This window comes from Haplochromis burtoni, unplaced genomic scaffold (assembly GCF_018398535.1).
Source record: "Haplochromis burtoni strain Fernald_Lab_line unplaced genomic scaffold, NCSU_Asbu1 Contig_340, whole genome shotgun sequence".
NCBI classification, from domain to species: domain Eukaryota; kingdom Metazoa; phylum Chordata; class Actinopteri; order Cichliformes; family Cichlidae; genus Haplochromis; species Haplochromis burtoni.
In genome coordinates this window covers 421,300-441,149 of record NW_024582701.1, presented here as the reverse complement: position 1 = coordinate 441,149, position 19,850 = coordinate 421,300, and the positions used below count along the sequence as shown (strand labels likewise).

At 40.4% G+C, this 19,850-nt stretch overlaps 1 protein-coding gene and 1 long non-coding RNA gene across 3 annotated transcripts in view; one reads left to right on the top strand and one right to left on the bottom strand.

The window, feature by feature from the left end:
* The window catches only part of slc66a2 (solute carrier family 66 member 2), a 38,302-nt gene extending 22,725 nt beyond the window's left edge, over positions 1-15,577 (top strand). For both annotated transcript variants that reach the window (XM_014340179.2, XM_014340178.2), the window contains one exon: positions 13,236-15,577. In XM_014340179.2, the coding sequence (XP_014195665.1) occupies positions 13,236-13,446 (211 nt within the window). In that variant the 3' untranslated portion in view covers positions 13,447-15,577. The remainder of the gene's footprint in view (positions 1-13,235) is intronic.
* Positions 15,578-17,481: 1,904 nt separating this feature from the next.
* LOC102307602 lies at positions 17,482-19,072 on the bottom strand. The gene is made up of 3 exons (XR_317062.2): positions 18,798-19,072; positions 18,073-18,202; positions 17,482-17,622 (listed from the first exon to the last, which is right to left on the bottom strand). It is a non-coding gene; the product is annotated as an uncharacterized LOC102307602 (long non-coding RNA).
* Positions 19,073-19,850: the final 778 nt, after the last annotated feature.

Here is a 19,850-nt window from a genome sequence, read left to right as displayed (position 1 = left end):
GCATCTACATCTAACTAACCACCATTATGTTTTCATGGGATCACAAGTTATTGAATAATTAACCGATTAAGGTAAATAGTAGGGGTGCAACGATACACAAAATTCACGGTTCGGTTCGATACTTTGGTGTCACGGTTCGATATTTTTTCGATACAAAAAAATGTTCATGCTTTTTTAATTTGTCATTTATTAAAATTATAAATATATATTTTAACTCAAAAGTACAGTTTTTACGGAGCCCCACAGGGGACATGGGAGAGAAAAAAATTAGGGAGAAAAAAAAAATTACGGAGAAAAAAAAAATTAAGACTGACTTTTGCGAGATCTCGCAAAACAAACTCGGGATCTCGCAAAACTTTTGCGAGATCTCGCAAAACAAACTCGGGATCTCGCAAAACTTTTGCGAAATCTCGCAAAAGTTGAATTCCAACAATGGCGGCAGCTACTTAGTTGTAATATTACTCTTTCTGGGTCACAAAATACACTTTTAAGATATTTTGAGGCGTGAATGTAGTTGTGTAAACGTCAGATACCTGCTCGGTTTACAAGACATCACATATTTGCAAAAGTGCTCCGACGTTTTTGGAGATCTGACACCCACTAGCTCGAAGCTAACGGGAGGTCGAGACCTACTACAGCCGGGAGGAACACCGCTTTCCCGGCACATCGTGCCTCGACCTCCCGGTCGGCTTCGAGCTGGCGGCCTCCGAAGAATGCGGCTAAAACTTTTGCGAGATCTCGCAATACTTTTGCGAGATCCCGAGTTTGTTTTGCGAGATCTCGCAAAAGTCCGTCTTAATTTTTTTTTTCTCCCTAATTTTTTTTTCTCCCATGTCCCCTGCGGGGCTCCGTAGTTTTTAAATTTAATGTTGCTGAAACAACAAAGTAATAAAAAAATAAATCTATCTGATCGAGAAATCACTCATCTTTGGAAAAGAGAGTTTATTACAGAGAAATGGCTCTTTCCAAAATAAAAGCTATACTATACGCTTCTTCTGGGCTATATTCTCAGCAGCATATTAAACATATCAGGTCCCCATAAGGAGAATCATGTGCTAACGGCTGTCTAAATGACTCGGGTAAAGTTTGTAGCATGCGTGCTTGTTGTTTTTGTCTGCTTCCACTTGTCTTTGCACTAGGATGATGTCGGAGTAAATGTGCAGTCATATTCGTTGTGTTCCCACTAGTGCTGTCAGCGTTAATCTCGTTGAAATGACGTTAACGCCACAACACGGCAAATCTCCATTAACGAGCTACCGCGGATCGCCCCGTGCGTGGGGCTGGACGGGGTCAACACGTTAACGAGCAAACTGCGCTAACGCACTAGTCCCCACCCATGTAATTGAGCATTGCGTGGCACATCCAACATACTGTTTTACTTTTGTCCATGACGCGCTTACCTTCAGGGTCATACGTCACATGAAAACCAAGATAGTTCCAAATGCCAGATCTGAATGAGGGTGGGGGAGGTTCAATTTGCCATGTTGCAAGGAGCTTAGCTTCAAGAGACACCTTCATGAATGTATATGAACAGTGTTTAACTCGGTATCTGTCATTCCATGTCAAATTAGAAAAACTGGAAAAGTTCCCACTGGATAAAATAATCTTTGCATTTTTAATAAAAAAGTAGAAGAAGCTACTTTCAGCGCTCCCTTATCTACAAGGACTCCATAATAGCTGTAGCAATCCTTCAAGAACCAAGTTTACATGGAAGACGGTGCCAACTTCTAATAGTAATGTCAGTTTATGTGTTTAAATTTAAAAAAATCTATTAAAGATATATGCAGACAAATATTTTTTTCTCCATGAAGCTCAAACTCCAACCATATCTGTTAACCCATTCAATTACATTATATTTATATAGCACAAAATCACAACAATGATCTCCTGCAGGCACTTTATACTGGTATAGATGCTACAACAATACAATTCCAAGCATCATAAGAAACGAAATCTCATTTTGACCATCGAGATCATGGAGTGTATCATAGTTTCAGTAACAACGCTGGCAGTATTTAACATCAGTGATGTAGAGTAAACAAAAAGCACTGGTGCCCAGGATGTTGTTCTCACTAGAGAAAACTTCAAAAAGTGCATTTTGGTAAACTTTCAAGGTTATATCACTATGTGGGAAACCAGATTATAGGATATGAAAGGTCTCTGCTTTTAGACCAGGCCATATGGCCTTATATGACTCTTACTCTGTTAAAAGAATCTATTTATTTGAAAGTTTTACTAACACCAGAAATCAGTATAACTAATTGCTTGTTTGTGTGGGACCAATGGTTATATTAAAGCTTTTTCCACTATTTAGCAGAATTCAATTATTAGTATAAAATATAAACCTGCTAATAAATTGAGATCATATAGATTAAGCTATATGAAGCAGGGGGAAATTGTCAGTGATACAGTCTCATTAGTTCTCAAATGTAAAACACTGTATCTCTGTTATCCATAGAGTTAGTTCAAATATAGCCAAAAGAACTCCAGCCCCCAGTCTGTGAGAACATGAAGCTTCCTGTTAGTTCTGCTTTTTCTTTTGTTACCCTACAGCACAGTCTGAAGGTAAATCTTCCTCAAAAGGAGGACATTGTCATTTCCAGTCCTGTTTATTGTTTGTCCTCTCCTTCCCGTGAGCACAACCTGTTGAGTCTGGCAGGCTGTTGCTAGGTTACTTACCTCAGCCAACAATCAAGGTAGGTGTGTGTGTGTGTGTGTGTGTGTGTGTGTGTGTGTGTTTGTGTTGTGTGTGTGTGTGTGTGTGTGTGTGTGTGTGTGTGTGCAGTGATATGAAGCAAAAATCTATAAAGGAAGGATGTTGTGTTTTCCATTTACAATTTTCAAGGTTAGAACTCGGCTGCAGTGTTACTATCAGGTTTGTTCTTGTGTTCGGGGTATGTGTAGTTAAGAGGAAGTGAGAAATGCACACATGTAAACAAGAGAGCTACTTTCTGTAAGTGCCTGGAACTAAAAAGGAAAAAAAACATGTCCACATGGTAAAGGATAATGCTGACTTCCTCTCAATTAATGGCCCAGGCAGCAAGCTCCCACTCTGACTGTAGGTATATTTTAAGGTACACCACTTTCTAGTATTTATATATTCAGACTCACAGTAGTGCACGTCTCCACACTCCCCAGTAGGCAGTGGGTGGAGTTGAAGCGGGGTAGATATTGCTATGAATCATTTCAGATGTACTCAGTGTGTAGACATACACCATCGCTGCACCAGACAGGAGGTAGCAAAGCTGCTTTGTTATCGTTGTTGTTGTTGTTGTTGTTGTTGTTGTTTTTAATCATGAAGGGAACTCGGGAAGACATGGCTCATGTCCATGAAGACAGATCTGAAACCACGTGTTAGTTATCTGTTTATTTACCCTCAGGTGTTATATTAACCTCATCAATCATAATCGTATGTTTCCCAGTATACATAACTTTAAGTTAAATGTCATTCTTTTAATTCGAATGCTAAACCAAATTTGTCATTGGCAGCCTCCAGTAGTTATGATTTTTTTTTTTTTTTTATCATAAGGATAAAGTGAATGCTCCCCATCATCTTCGTCAGCCTCGGCTTTTATCAGCGATCGTTTATACTTCTTATTCCCTCCTGCAGCCAGCTGCTATTTGCTAAAACTGAAACTTTCACTCTGACTGGGTTTTTTTGTTTGTTTGTTTGTTTTGTTTGGGGGGGCTTTTTAGGGGCTAACACAACATTAATCACAACAGGTCTGCGTAAATGAAAAAAGGTTTTAATTTTTGAGATATAAGTGTTTTTTGGGGGGTGGGGTTGCATTACGTTATTCTAAACAAAACCTCATTTTAATAAATGACATTATAATTAATATTTAATTTTAATTCAGTTTTTATTGTTAATTATGAAATCCTAATTAATCAAACATTAATAAAATCATGAATTAAGACATGCGTAAATTTAAAACAGTCTGAATCTGGAGCTAATTTTCTCCTATGTTATTCTTTTAGGCAGCACGGTGGTTAGCACTGCTGCTGCACAGCAAGAAGTCTTTCTGTGTGGAGTTTGCATGTTCTCCCCGTGTTTGCATTGGTTTTTTCCGGGTACTCCGGCTTCCTCCCACAGTCCAAAGACATCCAGTTAGTGGGGATAGGTTAATTGGAAACTCTAAATTTCCCGTAGGTGTGAGTGCAAATGGTTGTCTGTCTGTACAGTGGGGCAAAAAAGTATTTAGTCAGCCACCGATTGTGCAAGTTCCCCCACTTAAAATGATGACAGAGGTCAGTAATTTGCACCAGAGGTACACTTCAACTGTGAGAGACAGAATGTGAAAAAAAAATCCATGAATTCACATGGTAGGATTTGTAAAGAATTTATTCGTAAATTAGGGTGGAAAATAAGTATTTGGTCACCTCAAACAAGGAAAATCTCTGGCTCTCACAGACCTGTAACGTCTTCTGTAAGAAGCTTTTCTGTCCCCCACTCGTTACCTGTATGAATGGCACCTGTTTGAACTCATCATCTGTATAAAAGACACCTGTCCACAGCCTCAAACAGTCAGACTCCAAACTCCGCCATGGCCAAGACCAAAGAGCTTTCGAAGGACACCAGGAAAAGTATTGTAGACCTGCACCAGACTGGGAAGAGTGAATCTACAATAGGCAAGCAGCTTGGTGTGAAAAAATCAACTGTGGGAGCAATCATCAGAAAATGGAAGACATACAAGACCACTGATAATCTCCCTCGATCTGGGGCTCCACGCAAGATCTCATCCCGTGGGGTCAAAATGATCATGAGAACGGTGAGCAAAGATCCCAGAACCACACGGGGGGACCTGGTGAATGACCTGCAGAGAGCTGGGACCAAAGTAACAAAGGTCACCATCAGTAACACACTACAACGGCAGGGAATCAAATCCCGCAGTGCCAGACGTGTTCCGCTGCTGAAGCCAGTGCATGTCCAGGCCCGTCTGAAGTTTGCCAGAGAGCACATGGATGATACAGCAGAGGATTGGGAGAATGTCATGTGGTCAGATGAAACCAAAGTAGAACTTTTTGGTATAAACTCAACTCGTCGTGTTTGGAGGAAGAAGAATACTGAGTTGCATCCCAAGAACACCATACCTACTGTGAAGCATGGGGGTGGAAACATCATGCTATGGGGCTGTTTTTCTGCCAAGGGGACAGGACGACTGATCCGTGTTAAGGACAGAATGAATGGGGCCATGTATCGTGAGATTTTGAGCCAAAACCTCCTTCCATCAGTGAGAACTTTGAAGATGAAACGAGGCTGGGTCTTCCAACATGACAATGATCCAAAACACACCGCCCGGGCAACAAAGGAGTGGCTCCGTAAGAAGCATTTGAAAGTCCTGGAGTGGCCTAGCCAGTCTCCAGACCTCAACCCCATAGAAAATCTGTGGCGGGAGTTGAAAGTCCGTGTTGCTCGGCGACAGCCCCAAAACATCACTGCTCTCGAGAAGATCTGCATGGAGGAATGGGCCAAAATACCAGCTACTGTGTGTGCAAACCTGGTAAAGACCTATAGTAAACGTTTGACCTCTGTTATTGCCAACAAAGGTTATGTTACAAAGTATTGAGTTGTATTTTTGTTATTGACCAAATACTTATTTTCCACCCTGATTTACGAATAAATTCTTTACAAATCCTACCATGTGGATTCATGGATTTTTTTTTCACATTCTGTCTCTCACAGTTGAAGTGTACCTCTGGTGCAAATTACTGACCTCTGTCATCATTTTAGGTGGGGGAACTTGCACAATCGGTGGCTGACTAAATACTTTTTTGCCCCACTGTATGTGTTAGCCCTGCAACAGACTGGCGACCTCTCCAGGGTCCAGGACCCTGAAAAGGATAAGCGGAAGAGAATGGCTGGATGGTTATTCTTTTATTCATTGTACTCTAGAATTTATAACCATTTATTTTTTTTATTTATAATATAAAACACAGTGTTCAGTTCTTATTAGTGTTCTCGGAAAGTGGAGTATTTGCTTACATAATATACATAATTGGCTTTTTAATCCATTTTCTGACATTTAATTCTAGAAAGTGACAGAAGATATGTTAATACGAGTTTAAGTGCTGCTTAATAGATCATTTAGATGTTTTCTTGAATCATGTGGGTGCCACTGGTCTTGGAACCAAGTGAAACTATCTCAGCCAGTCTACAATAAATATTTGTGAAGGCAGATACTTTAAGGAGGACATTAGGCCGGATTAAAGGGGTGTTTGTGGCATGTGTATCCTGTGTTTTGAGGGGGGCTGTGGTAACAATTTTCAAGCTGCTGCTATTATTAGATGGTACATACTGATGCTGACCAGCCCACCATTAAACAAATAAAACACAACAACACATACAGGCTCACACAAACACAAAACACAGAAATGGGACATCCAGACAGCCAACTGCAGCCTTATAAGGTTTGTGATTTTGAGCTGCATCCCAGTATGCTAGATAACGGTGCCAGAGCCTTATTTAGCCTGCAGGCTGCTGTCTGCACACACTGCCACGTGCCTTGGGTAGATCTGAACTGACTGCTGATGCAGCCAGGCCATCACCTGTGGTCTGGTGCATGGCACCGCTTGTGTGTAGCAGGGCTGTCAGGCAGAGCTTCGGATCACCACAGCTGGAGGATACTCAGATCATTCGTCCAACACGAAATCCCTCCATCTGATCCATCACTCGGGGTCCTGCTTTCTCTTTCTTGGATGATTAAATGATAATGGGATTGTTTCTTTTCAATCCTTCAGGTTTACAGCTCTTTTGAGAATGAACTGTTGATCTAAAGTCTTATTTTTGTAAATAAATGTATGAATGAACAACCAGACAGCGAAGACCACAAAGAACAGCAAAAATGATACAATCTTGAGCATCGTTATTTAAAGAAAATTAGTAGTTAGTTGTGTAAAATGGTATGCGGGCCTTCAAAAACCATCTTCTGATTGAATTTTGTCTTTAATGGCACTTAAATATCAGCAGATAGTCTAATCTTTACTTTTAATAATAATAATGGATTGCATTTATATAGCGCTTTTCAAGACCCTCAAAGCGCTTTACAATTCTGCTATTCATTCACACACTGGTGGAGGCAAGCTACAGTTGTAGCCACAGCTGCCCTGTGATAGAACTTTGCATATTTGCTCAACTCAGCATTTAAGTTGAATAGAAATAGTATTTTATTAATGTTTGGATTAAAACATGATGGAATGACCCCACTGTTTTTGTTTTGTCTTGTAAAAATGCAAAAGTTCTAAGTTCAGCTGAGAGAAGTACCGGGCCTTGACAGTATAACTTTGTAAGAGTGAGTCAATATAGAATCCAAATGACAAATCTCATAGGTAAAGCTGTTTATGTGCTTTAGCCAGCCTAGCTGTATATCTGTAAGCCACTTGGCAACCCACCATCAGAAAAGCTCCTCCTGTAATGCTACAGCTCTGTTGTCACTGCTGCTCTGTTCATCATAGTCAATTTGTTAATGGTGTTTTGCCTCCAGGTTTCCACAGTTTCATATCCTTGCCTTATGCTTTTTACAAATTTGTGCCAGACAGTGAATTGAAATTACATTGTGTGAGTGAAGCACAAAAAAGAAATGTGCTAAAAAACCAACTAAAAATAGATTGACAACAGATCCTCTGTTTTAACATAAACCTTATAACTTTATACTAGTTTACTGTATACATCATATTGTGGAACTGAAATATGCTTTTCTGATTAGCTGTTGATGTCAGCACGCTGTGCTCTGGGCTGAAATGGCAGAAGTGGAGAACTACTGTGGCGCTGAACCAGACAGTTTCTACCCTGGCCTCTGCATGTGCTGGGTTTGTGCTTTGTCCCAAGAAATGGCAAATAGCACAGCTGAGGTTGAAGCGTGTGCCTGATTTATTTATAGGCTTTTTAAACAAAGATGAATGAATTGGCACAGAACTGCTAGCATTGTAAAACTGCGTTTTAGAAAAACACACTTTCATTGACAAGGAAAGATAAATCAAGTTTTGTCCATTGGAAGGCAGTGGAAGTTTGTCTTAAATGTGACTCTCAGTATAAACAAATAAAACAGAACAAAAAAAAAACACATGAATGTATCTGATAAAGACAATTGATTTCTTGTTCAGTCTAATCTATTCCTGTATTCCTAGCTGCATGCATCATATGCATAGCCAATATAATATGATTCAGGGATTTTTTTTTCTCTGCAGAACTGGAAAGAATTTTACAGAAGAGGATTAGGGCCACTGGGGGGGAGTTGGCACGTCTTTTTAATTTTCTTCTTCTTCTTTTCCAGAATTCTGAGAAAAGTCAGAATTATGACTTTAATCTCAGAATAATGACTTTTTCCTCAGAATAATTTTTTTCTCAGAATTCTGTTCTGAGAAAAAATTCTGTTCTGGCCTAAAAGTGACGTCCATCATTTCCACCATCTATGTTCTGGACTCTAAGCTAACCAAGCTAATGCTACTTTACGTTTTGTTGAATTGTACAGATGAGGATTAGGGCCAGGGGGGGGGGGGGGGAAGTTGTCACGTCCTTTTTTTTCTTCTTTTCAGAAATCTGACTTTTTCCTCAGAATTATTTTTTCTGAGAATTCTGAGAAAAAATAAGCTGTAGAAAAACTTGATGCTTTTCTACAGCTTATAACTACTCTGTTTACAGTCTTTGCTGGTTTTATTGGTGCACCATGTTGAAAATGGATACAAATAAACAGACAGTTTGTACTTAGCCAGTGTTACCATACCATGCATCTGGGACCCAGTGTAGAAACTGTGTGGTCAGTGCAGCTATGCTTCTCCACTGCTGCCATTTGAGCCCAGAGCTCAGTTGGCACTCTCCGCCCCTCATTTGTCTCAGAGAAGGTGACAGATAAGTAGCCAGACACCCTCTCCCCACAGCCCTGCCTTTGCCACATCTTATTAGAGAACCACCAAAGGAACTGCTCAAACAAGAATCCTCCCTCTCTTATCTTTACATCCAGATTTAGCACCATAACTAAGACAGCAGCCACTGAGGGAGGTGTGGGTGGTGGGGTTTTTTGGGGGATGTTTGGAGGGGGTTGTTTTCACAGTGCTAACAAGCTCCTCGTGGAGAAAGAGCGGTGTGAGGACAGCAGGTATAGGGAATGCAAATACAAACGGGTATAGAGAGTTGATGGGAGGCTGAATGGATGAGGAGAGAGACATGCTTAAAAAAATGGAGGAAAAAGATGCCAGTGCAAACATTTTGAAAAGATTCAGGGAAGGAGCTGGAGAAATGTTAGAAAGGAGTGTAAGAAAAATGACAAAATCTGCAACAAAAAAACCAACAAAAAAATCGTCTTAAAAATACTTAAGTCTAAGGTGAGGTTGGGGATATAAATAATGCAAGAAGGGATTTGGCTCCAAAGCTTTGCCCCAGTGTGGCTAAAGTGCACACAGTTGGGGTGACAAGCCACTCCTCCACCCCATTCCCTTTTACATTTGTTAAGCGGCTTATAGAAAGGCAGGAAATCTGCTAACACAACGATTCATTGTTTCTTCTTTATCTTCATATCACCATGATTCACCTGCTGCAGTAATCAAAGCATCACACTGCGACATGTTTAATCAGGATGCTCTATCAGAGGATCCGCGGGGCACTGGGAACCGCAACTAAATGTACTTTACTTTCTTAGTGGAACATTCATATCAGACGGTGAAATATGCCCTGAACATCAGCCACAGGTCAAATGTTTATGGGTTTTTTCATAACAGTAAACACACTGCACTTTATTGCTGTTGTGTAACCTAATGGAGACCGTATTTTATAAAATCAGCATCGTGTTGAATTCAGTAAGACTAATACGGTGAAAGTGTTTTGTTGAGATCACAGACGACTAAGACAGAGTTGTTTTCCCTGGACTGTGGAAAGGTGTAACCAGTTTAGTGTACAACACATCAAAGCTGCTTCAAGGTTTGACATCTTGTACATACCTTTTTTGTAATGAGTTATCTATTCTGCCCATTTTCACCCAGAGAAATGCCCTCACTGGATATTTTGTCTTTTTCAGACCACTCTCTGTAAACCTTTGAAATGGTTAAATATATGAATCCCATACAGGACAACAAAGACATAGATTTAGTGTCTGCTTTCCAGAATATCAATAAAAAGTTTTTCAGAATTATAGCTATTATTTGATTAACAAAAATAAAAGCTGGTCAACACTTAAGTTTAATGGTTCTCAGTTCTAGAATATGTGAACGCTGATTCTAGGGGAACGGTGTCACAGAATTTTTTAACATTGATGGAAACACACTGTGTCCTGGCATTACACACTGAAGGCCAGTTTGGCTCTGTCTGATTCAGCTCAGTAGGTGACATTGATTGAATGCTCATTGGTAATCACATTCATTGCCTAGCAGTGTCAGGGAAGAAGAAAACCTGATTAGCTTTTACAAGTTGATAAAAGTAAAGGCAAGCAGCCTAATGAGTCACAGTCAGGAACTGAGTTCCAGCCATCAATCCATCCTGATGCTTAACTGGGTCTGGATCGCAGGGAAGGAGTCTAAGCGGGAGCATCCTTAGTCCCTCTGCCTAACCGGTCCTCCAAGAGGGACACAAGCTGCCCAAGAAAGAAGGAAAAAGAGCGTTATCTGTCCAGCATGTGCTCTGTGTGTCCCGGAGCCACTTCTGGTAGAGAGCGATCCAGGACAGTCACCTAGAGGCTTTCTAGTCTGATGTCCAAACATTATTTTGGTCACTACCCAGATGAGGGCAGAAATGTGAAAAGCGAAAAGGTAGTGCACTACAGATCAAATACAAGGCTAATACCACAAACTACCACAAAAGGAAATGCTTTCTTCTACTACTTTTTCACAGTTTTTAAATCTCAGATAAACATATCTCCAGACCCGGGCAATAAAACTCATATCCAGCAGTATCTCACAGAGTCAGATACCACTGGATATATACCAGCCCTTCAAATTCAGGGTAGCAGTTGCCTCAGTGGCAGAAAAAAAGATATCTGCAAAGCTCATTCAAATAGTGCTGACCAACCAAGCTAACACGCTTGAGTGAAAGGATTTCAGATATCGCAGCATGTGTTCACATTGTTGTAGGCTGGTAGCTTTAGGAGGCTCATCTGACAAGACCTCCTTCTGTACGTCTATGAGTGGATTGTGGGCACACTGCTGGTTCAGTCCTTTCTTTGTCTGCATTGCCTGTGTGTATTTCTGCCTCAAACAAATAATACAAAAAAAAAATGCAACAAGCAAACTAAAAACAGATTCGAGTGTACCTGAGCTCTGCAGAAGGCGATGGATTTGTTGATGCTGTCATAAAAGAGAGCGGGAAACACCCATAACCACCAAGCCAAACTTTTCAGAGAGCTTTACAAGCATTTTTGAACTGATGTCCTCGCATTACTTGATACGCAGCTGTACATTGTGTTTTTCTATCTTGGGAGAGGATAACATGTATGAGAAAGTGTGTTTTCAGACCCCAGGCCTTTGTTCTTTTTTCGCTGACTTTTGTTTGGCCTTCCCTTTCCATCTCATTAGTCGAGTTCAGAGTGCTTTCCAGTGCCAGTGAGAGGATGATGATTATGCTTAGAGGAACTTTGGCTCTTCCAAGTCACGTGGGCACTCATCTCCAGTCACTTGTAGAGCGATAACTGCAGAATTCATGCCTGGATTGTCGCACGTGCACCCTGTGAACAGCTCTGTATGAACCGGAAACAGAATTTTATAGTTAGAAATGTGCCACAGGATGCAAAGTTAATAAGAAGCATGCAACCTGAAGAGATTCATTACTTCAATTTCCCCTGGTACTTATTGTGTCATATTTCCTATTTCTTTCCTGCCTGCATCTCTCAGACCTCGTGTCCTGCTGTCATTAACATGTGGTTTTGGTGACCAAATGGAGTAAAAAAAAATTCAGTCCAAATAGAAATGAAGCCAGGATGCATTAAAGGTCTGGTCAAAATGCTAATGTGGAAGTTGATGTGCGGACAGACCCTAAGTGTTCAATATGAGAACAAATTATTCCATCAGTAATTTGGTTTACTCTGTAACAGCAGTCTACAACTCATTAATACTAAACAGTTTCATTTTGCACATATTCTTCAGGATTCTATTTTTATTTCCTAATGACATTTTTTGCCATTGTTGTTTTTGCAACAACCATGTTGATGCAATAACAGTATTATGGAAAAAAAGTCTCTCATTTCTTTATTCTTTCTTTGGATGATGGGAAATGGGTGCAGCTATTTACTGAAGTATGTGCAACAATATATGGAAATACCGCATAGAAGGCAAAAAGAGTTTATACAATTCTAATGAGCCTAAACATCAATATTTGATATGACCTTCTTCATTCCTCAACACAGACTGAACTGTTTTATTAATTTACGTAGTCTTCTGGAATAGTTCTCCAGGCTTTTTGAAATACATTGAACGTTTTCCTTCGGATGTAGATTATTCCAATCTCTGTCAAGATGATTCCACACTGCTATTGGGGTCCAGGCTCTGGGGGATGAGAGTCCATGACCGATAGTGTTCAATTTTGAGTTATTATATCCGGGTATGTTTTTATTGCACTGGCAGTATGTTTGGGATCATTGTCATGCTTAAAAACCGAAGCCTTTGCCAATCAGATACTTTCCAGATGATATTAATTGGTGGATCAAACTCTGGTAGTACTTTTATGCATTTCAATTCCATCAATTCTGATAAGATTGTCAACACTATTGGCAGAAAAACAGCCCAAACCATGACAGAGCCTCTACCGTGCACTACAGATGTCTTTAGGCACTGTTATACCTCCCTCCTGATATCCTCTGTACATACCTGCTCCCACCGATTTTCAGTGCAGTTCTTGTGTAGTTTGGCATACCTCAGCATTTTCTGTTTCCCTTTCTTAAGAGAATAGTCACTAACAGCATTTCTGATGCAGCACCCCTAGACACCTAGCCTGTTACTAATCGCTTTGCTTTTATTGAGAATTACCGCAACACGACTTTTAAAGTCTATTAATCATGTTTTAAATAGGAAGTAATGTATTAACCAACTTATACTAAAAAGAAAAACTGGACAAAGGCTGGTGAAGGCACGACAAAGCTCTACAACACTGTTGTCATGTTGTCAGAAGTGCTTGTTAGAAAAATAACATTGAAAATAATTTATAGAAAATTAACTCCAGTAAATCTGGTAACAAAAGAATGATACAGAATGGTAAAGCTACAGTAATGGGCTACAATATTAACATTGTTTTCTCTTCTTCTCTTCTTGTTTCCATCAAGCATCAAGATGGTTCTGATGTGGACCAGTGGTGACACCTTTAAAACGGGGTACTTCCTCCTCACCCAGGCTCCGGTGCAGTTCTGGATTTGCGGCCTGCTGCAGGTCTTCGTGGACATCACCATCCTCTTCCAGGTTTACTACTACAGCCGCTACCCGCAGAAACCAGTGTCACACACAGTTTCTCACACCACCAGTGCCAAAGCCCTCTGAGAATATCGGCATAATCTCTGAGGACACTACAAAGCAGCAGTGAGGAAGGCCTTATCGAGGCACTGTGGAAATGTATAAACACACACGCACCAAAGCATCTTGAGATGATGCAGGCTGCTGCTCCCCCTCACCTCCTAGTATAAATGAAGACTCCAACGCACTCATAAATAAGGCAAAGATACACAGACACCAGGTGGTGGCAATGTCTCCAGTGATACCCGAAGGACACTTGTTACACACAACGTCAGGCTGTTTTATTTATTGTCCTCTTGACTTATCAAAGCGGCCCAATGCATGCTAATAGGAATGCAAACGTCTCTGAGAATACACCTTGAGTCATCCTGTGCATGTGGAGAATATTATGCACACACAGCAAATGAACATCCAGCGTATGCAAACTGCAGATGCACGCACTGAAATCAGTGCTCAAGGAAAAGTGGACCAGCTCGTGTCGTCCTCAAGATGAATGTTGCTTGGAACTTCTGCCTTAAAGCACCCACATTTTCAACATGGATTGCTGCATTGCCAGTAATGTGTTACAAATCAATCAAAACAAAAAAAAGAAATGTTAATATACAGCATTGCTGAATGTACATTTGTTGTTGTTTTTTCCCAACACAGTGGAGGAATGCCAGTCAGTCTCCTGCTTGTTGGACGACATATGCTGTCATACTCAATCTTGCACGACAAAAATACAGAAAAGCAAAGTCAATCTAACGTCACCAAATGAAGAAAACTCCTCACGTTTGGTCATGGATGTGAGTGGCCTTGAGACTAGCAAAAAGATGAGCGACTTAGCCTTTGTAAGCAAATGCCAAGACTTTTATACTAAAGCCCTTGACGACATTTTATATATATTTTCATCATTTCCAAAACGTCCTAAATAAATGCTCAAAGATGTGTTAACATCATTAAACTTATCCTGCGAGCCTACAACTGCGCTTCATAAAGGTAAAGGAATAATTTAAGCTGCCAGCATGATGCAGCCAATTTTCTATGTCTGGGACTAGCAGCTGAATCATAGCTCGAGGCGCTAGTTTAGCTTCACGTTCAGTCTGAACTCATCTTTATGATGACGACCGCATTTAAAGTCGCATCATGGGCTTAATTTAGTGATGTTTGCGGCTTCTGTTTCATTTTGAACATCATCCTACATTCATGCTATAACTGCAGGATAACAAGAAGCTGTTTTTCTGTCCTGAATTGGATCATGTTTTATTCTAAGGCCTCGTGACAGCTTTGCATTCACCACAATAGACTAGATTTTCTGTTTCTATTGTGTTGCAAGCAAGTCTCGCCAACTGACGGCCAGAAGCTGAGCGCTCTAAAGCTTTTTCAAATTATATTATTTTTACATTTGCTTGCAGCTTGATGCCAATATTTCACTGAGACTTGTGTGACAAAAAACAAACAAGAACACTCAGAAAGCGCAGCTCCCTCCGAAGAGCAAGGGCTAAAATGTTGTTATTACAATATGCTGACGTCAGCCTGTTACGGCATCGTTGTGAGGTGTTATAGTGAAAGAAATATGTGCGTTATACAGCTTTCTCCATGTCTTTTTATGTGATAAAGTATGATATGGTTTCAACAAACTGGAATCTGGAGCGGGCACATCCTGTTACAGCACCACGTTCAAATTCATCAAGCTCTTTAGACCGATCCATTCTTTTACAAACGTGTAAAAGCACACGGCGTGGATAGGTGTTTGATTTTGTACACCTGTGGTAATGGCACTGAACACACCCGAATTCAAACGTTACTTTTGTCCATATCGTCTATCTTGCTGTGGCATTGAGATCCATCGATCTGCGCTAGACTGTGATTGTATAAAAAAGACAAACTTTGTTGAGTTTGTTGATGACCACTATCAGGAGGCTGCTGCTAGAAATGCTCTGCTGCTGCTTGTTTCCTTCCTGAAATCCTGAAATCCTGAAATGAATCATGGATGCCCTAAAGTGGCTCGTGATGCTGTGCCATTCCTAATTGTACAATCATAATCCATAACATATCTAAAAACTGAGCTACATCAATCCCACATAGCAAAATTGGTATGGCCCAGATCTGGCCCACACAATGGGCTTATACATGGCCCACATACCACAGAGAATGACGGCCCTTTGGTTTGCCAGAGGTGGCCCACACATGGGCCAGCACAAGGCCAGTTGCAGACACACTGATGGTCCTGTGCCAAAGGGCCGTCATTCTTTGCGGTATGTTGGCCATGTGTAAGTTGTGTGCAGCCACAGGCCAGTTGCAGACACACTGTCAAGCCATGTAATAACAACATGTGCTGGAACATGATAGCATGAAAAGAAATATGACAAAACTCTGTTCATACAGTGAATGGACTAATTCTGATATAGAGCTTTTCTACTCTCCCGGATTACTCATAGCGCTCTATACAGCATGACACATTCACTCTGCCATGACACCAGTTAGTCAGAAGTGCTAGCTTGATGCCGGATCCAGGGAAGACCTGTTTTCTATGAGCCTGGGCCACATAAACCAAGCCACAATCGGGCCAGATGTGGCATGCCATCACATAAATAGTGCCATCTACACCAGGCCTGGCCCATATCTGAATGACATACCACTTACTATGCCAGAAGTCAGCCAGCAGTGCCGGCTTGACACCAGATCTGGCCCAGACCTGTCTGCTATGTGGGATGATTTTAAGCCATTCTGAAATAAACCAACAATGACATAGAGCTTCATAGAGCCCCATTCATTCTAAATTATTTCACAAGTAGTCCCTATGAAGTCAGAGCTCCCATGAATGGGAGTTCTCAGTGTTATTAGAATTTTTTCTTTTTTAAATGTTCGGGATTGACCAGTAAAGTGTAAGTGCACAAACATCATTTCGCTCCTTACAGCAATAATAACGTTAAATACATTTTATGAAAAGGTTTTTATGCAGGACCAAGTCGATATGTTCTGTGAGCGGTGTTGTTCACAAAGCCCAAGCTGTAATAAACTGGAATTATGCCTTAAAGAGATGAACTTCACAGACTCACAGTTCAGAATTTGCTCAGCTAAGATCGTACCTCTTCCTCATATTGGCTGCAGAAAGCACTGACTGGCCAGTTTATCATTTATGACAAATCCAATAACATCCTTTAATATCCCCCCTGCTCGTGACCCCACATCATTGTGAGGTCCTCTGTGAGGGCAGGTTCTACTCATCATTGTTTTGTCATATGAAATTCATTTCCTGTTAAACGCAGAGGCAGCCACATGATTTTTTTTTTCCTTTGTGTTACTGTTGTTGTTTTGTCATTTCTCTCTGAGGAGGAATGCCGGACCATAAGGTGCACGACTGTCAGCCCTTCAGTGATCTGTGTACCACAGCAGACCTGTCCTCGTCTTCAAAAAGAACAAAACTGCAACAAAAATAAACCTTTGTGTTCTGCTGAGAAACGACTATTCTCTGCTTCTTCTTTTTATAAACACGTTGGGTGAGAATCGGGTACTGAGGGATCGGTGGGGGTATTTTTTTATGTTTACATCTTTTTAGCTTACGTATTTATTTTGTCCTTTTTTATATTAACTCTTCAGGTGCCAGTGTAAGATTGCCTGTTCTCTGTCCCGACAGTGCTGAGCCCGAGTGTGTTGTGCGAGTTAATGTGAGATACCTGACAGGGTCCTGTTGTGCGAAACAAGATTAAACTGACCTCGGAGTTCCACTTCTGTGACTGTTTCACTGCACGTGATGATTTATCTTTGTTTGCTCCGTGTTTTGTATCTTTTTGCTCATTTGTCATGTGAACATGTTTTCATGTTTTTGTTTGTTACTATACCAAAAATATCATTCTGTATGTATGTTTATTATGTGTTTTTGTTTTTTTTACCCTAGTACAGCGATTTATGTCTCTATTTTTTTTATCCATTTTCCTTTTAAACTGGCCACACACCTGTAATTCCTGAGGCTGTTTAAACCCACCCAGTATTGTCAAGCATTTAATGTGGCATTGTCCCCCAATAAAAAGGACTCAGACAAACTCTTGCGCCATGTCTTTACTTATTGTTTTTTTTTCCTTTTGATCGAGATGTTTTTGGGACTTGTGACGACATCCGTCGTTGCTCTGATCAACATTGTCGCTCTGGCAGGCATCAGTTGTCAAAGGAGGTGTAAGCCCACCAGCCGTGGTCCTTCTTTGGGCTTTGGGCATATGCCATCTGAAGCAATAATAGAAACATAAATCGTAATGTGCTTGGCTTTCCACACGGAGCTCTCTGCAGGCACAGAGAGGAGGCACAACAAAGATAAGAGTCACCAAACAAAAAAGGATCAAAAAGATGGATTTGAAAAAATGTTTTCTAATCCAGATTCACATTCAAAATGTGTTCCTATTTATGCCTTTCACTGCACCACATATGTCTCTCATAGATTAGGCCTGATTCATGCACACACACATATGTACTGTATATATAAACTGAAATGACACATGGACCATAACTGACAGAAATGTGTTTGAAACTTATCTAATTTAAACTCAAAGGTCAGGACCTCATACACACAGGCCTGGAAATAAAATTCTTTGTTTTCAGTGCCTCTGGAATTTGAGTGAATGTGAGAGAAAGAGGCTTCCCTTTGTGATAAATACTGAAAACATACGAGGCACTCACTTTTGAAACTCCTCTAGGGCTTTGTGTTGTGAACGTTGTCGCATCAAACCTCTTCACAAGTGCACCTCTGCGTCAAACCGCCACAGACAGGTGGCTTCTTACCAGGGTACTCCTCTAAGATTCAGTTTATCTGCATGGAATGAATATATTTTAAACAAAGTGACTGCGCTGCTTCACAGAGAGCCACTCAAGAGCTTTTTGAATGTGAGTGGTGGTGTTCACAAGCAGCATGGCTATTGTTCAGTGCTGGAGATAACAATTGGCCCAGGTATTAGAATGCCTAAAGAGCAGTAATAGGATATAAAGTGGGCCAATTATGGTTTTCCTATACTGTTACAGTGGTAGATGCTCATTTCAAACAAAATGACAAATAATGAAGTTTGCCTACTGACAAGTTGTCCATATTAGCTGCAATCTCAACTGTCAGACTGCTTTAAAGGCACTGTTTCCAACCTTTTCTGTTCTATTAGACTATTAGCTATAGATTATAGTTTTTATAGATCTAAAATATGGATTGGACATCACTGTGACATCACCCATTAGTTTTGAAGCTTCTACTTTAGTGTTTTGACCACAGTCATGTCGAATTTTTTGGGACTGATGAAAGGTGGAATGCTAATTTATCAGTTAATGTTAGCTAGCTTGTTAGCAAGCTGTATTCTTGAACGGTATCAGTGCAGCACACAGAAAGCACCAGGCTAATAAAACATGAGACTTTTACTCACCAAAACTGAAGCCCAAATTTCTGGGATGGTCAGTTAACAAGACAATCGGTGATGTAGTAGCTCGTCCGCAATCGCTCTCAATTCACAGGTTATTACAACCAACTGGTTAAACTACAGGAATGTTTATGAGACATAAACCCCTGATTGACCTCTAATTTCCTACTTCTAATTTCAGACAAACCTGAGGATATTATGTTAAGCTTTATAGTTTATGTCTTGCATATAAACACAACCATATCCATAATCACATACTGTGTATGCTACCATTGTATATAGTGTATTATCTTACTTATATTATATATGTATGTATTTTATTTTAATTTTTTTGTATTTTCCTTCTGATATCTGTACCTGAGCTGAGGTAACGCAAAAATTTACCTGTCGTGGGATCAATAAAGTCTCATCTTATCTTATCTTATTACCTTGGCCTCCAGTAACACTGTGAGAAATATTGGAACCATTTTAATGTGCATATCAAACTAGTATGTAGGACTGTTTTCTTCAATTTACACAATATCTCTAAAAGTAGAAACATCCTGTTTCAGAATGATGCCATAAAACTAGTGCATTTATAACGTCTTGCTGGACTACTGTAATTTATTATTATCAGGCTGTCCCAAAACTCCCTAAAAAGCCTTCAGCTGATCCAAACTCTTACAGTGAGTACAGACAGGGACAACAAAAGAGTATATTTTGCACATATTGGCTCCTCTTTGCTGGCCACCTGTTAAATCCAGAAACAACTTTAAAATCATTGTCCTAAATTAAAAAATCTTAAAGAGCTCATGGTACTGTATCACCCCAATAGAGGACTTTGCACCTCACACCACAGGCTTACTTGTGGTTCCTAGAGTATTTAAAAGTAAAATGGGAGGCAGAGCCTTCAGCCCTCACAAGAGGCCTCTCCAGCGCTGGCTGGGGGGGCCTTTTGTAAATTTTTGCCCCTGCCCCAACAGATTCTAGAATCACCAACTGGCTGCACTGTAAGACAAATAAATCCATTGAAAATGATGAACATGACCTCGCCATTGACCGTGAGCACACTATGAGTGA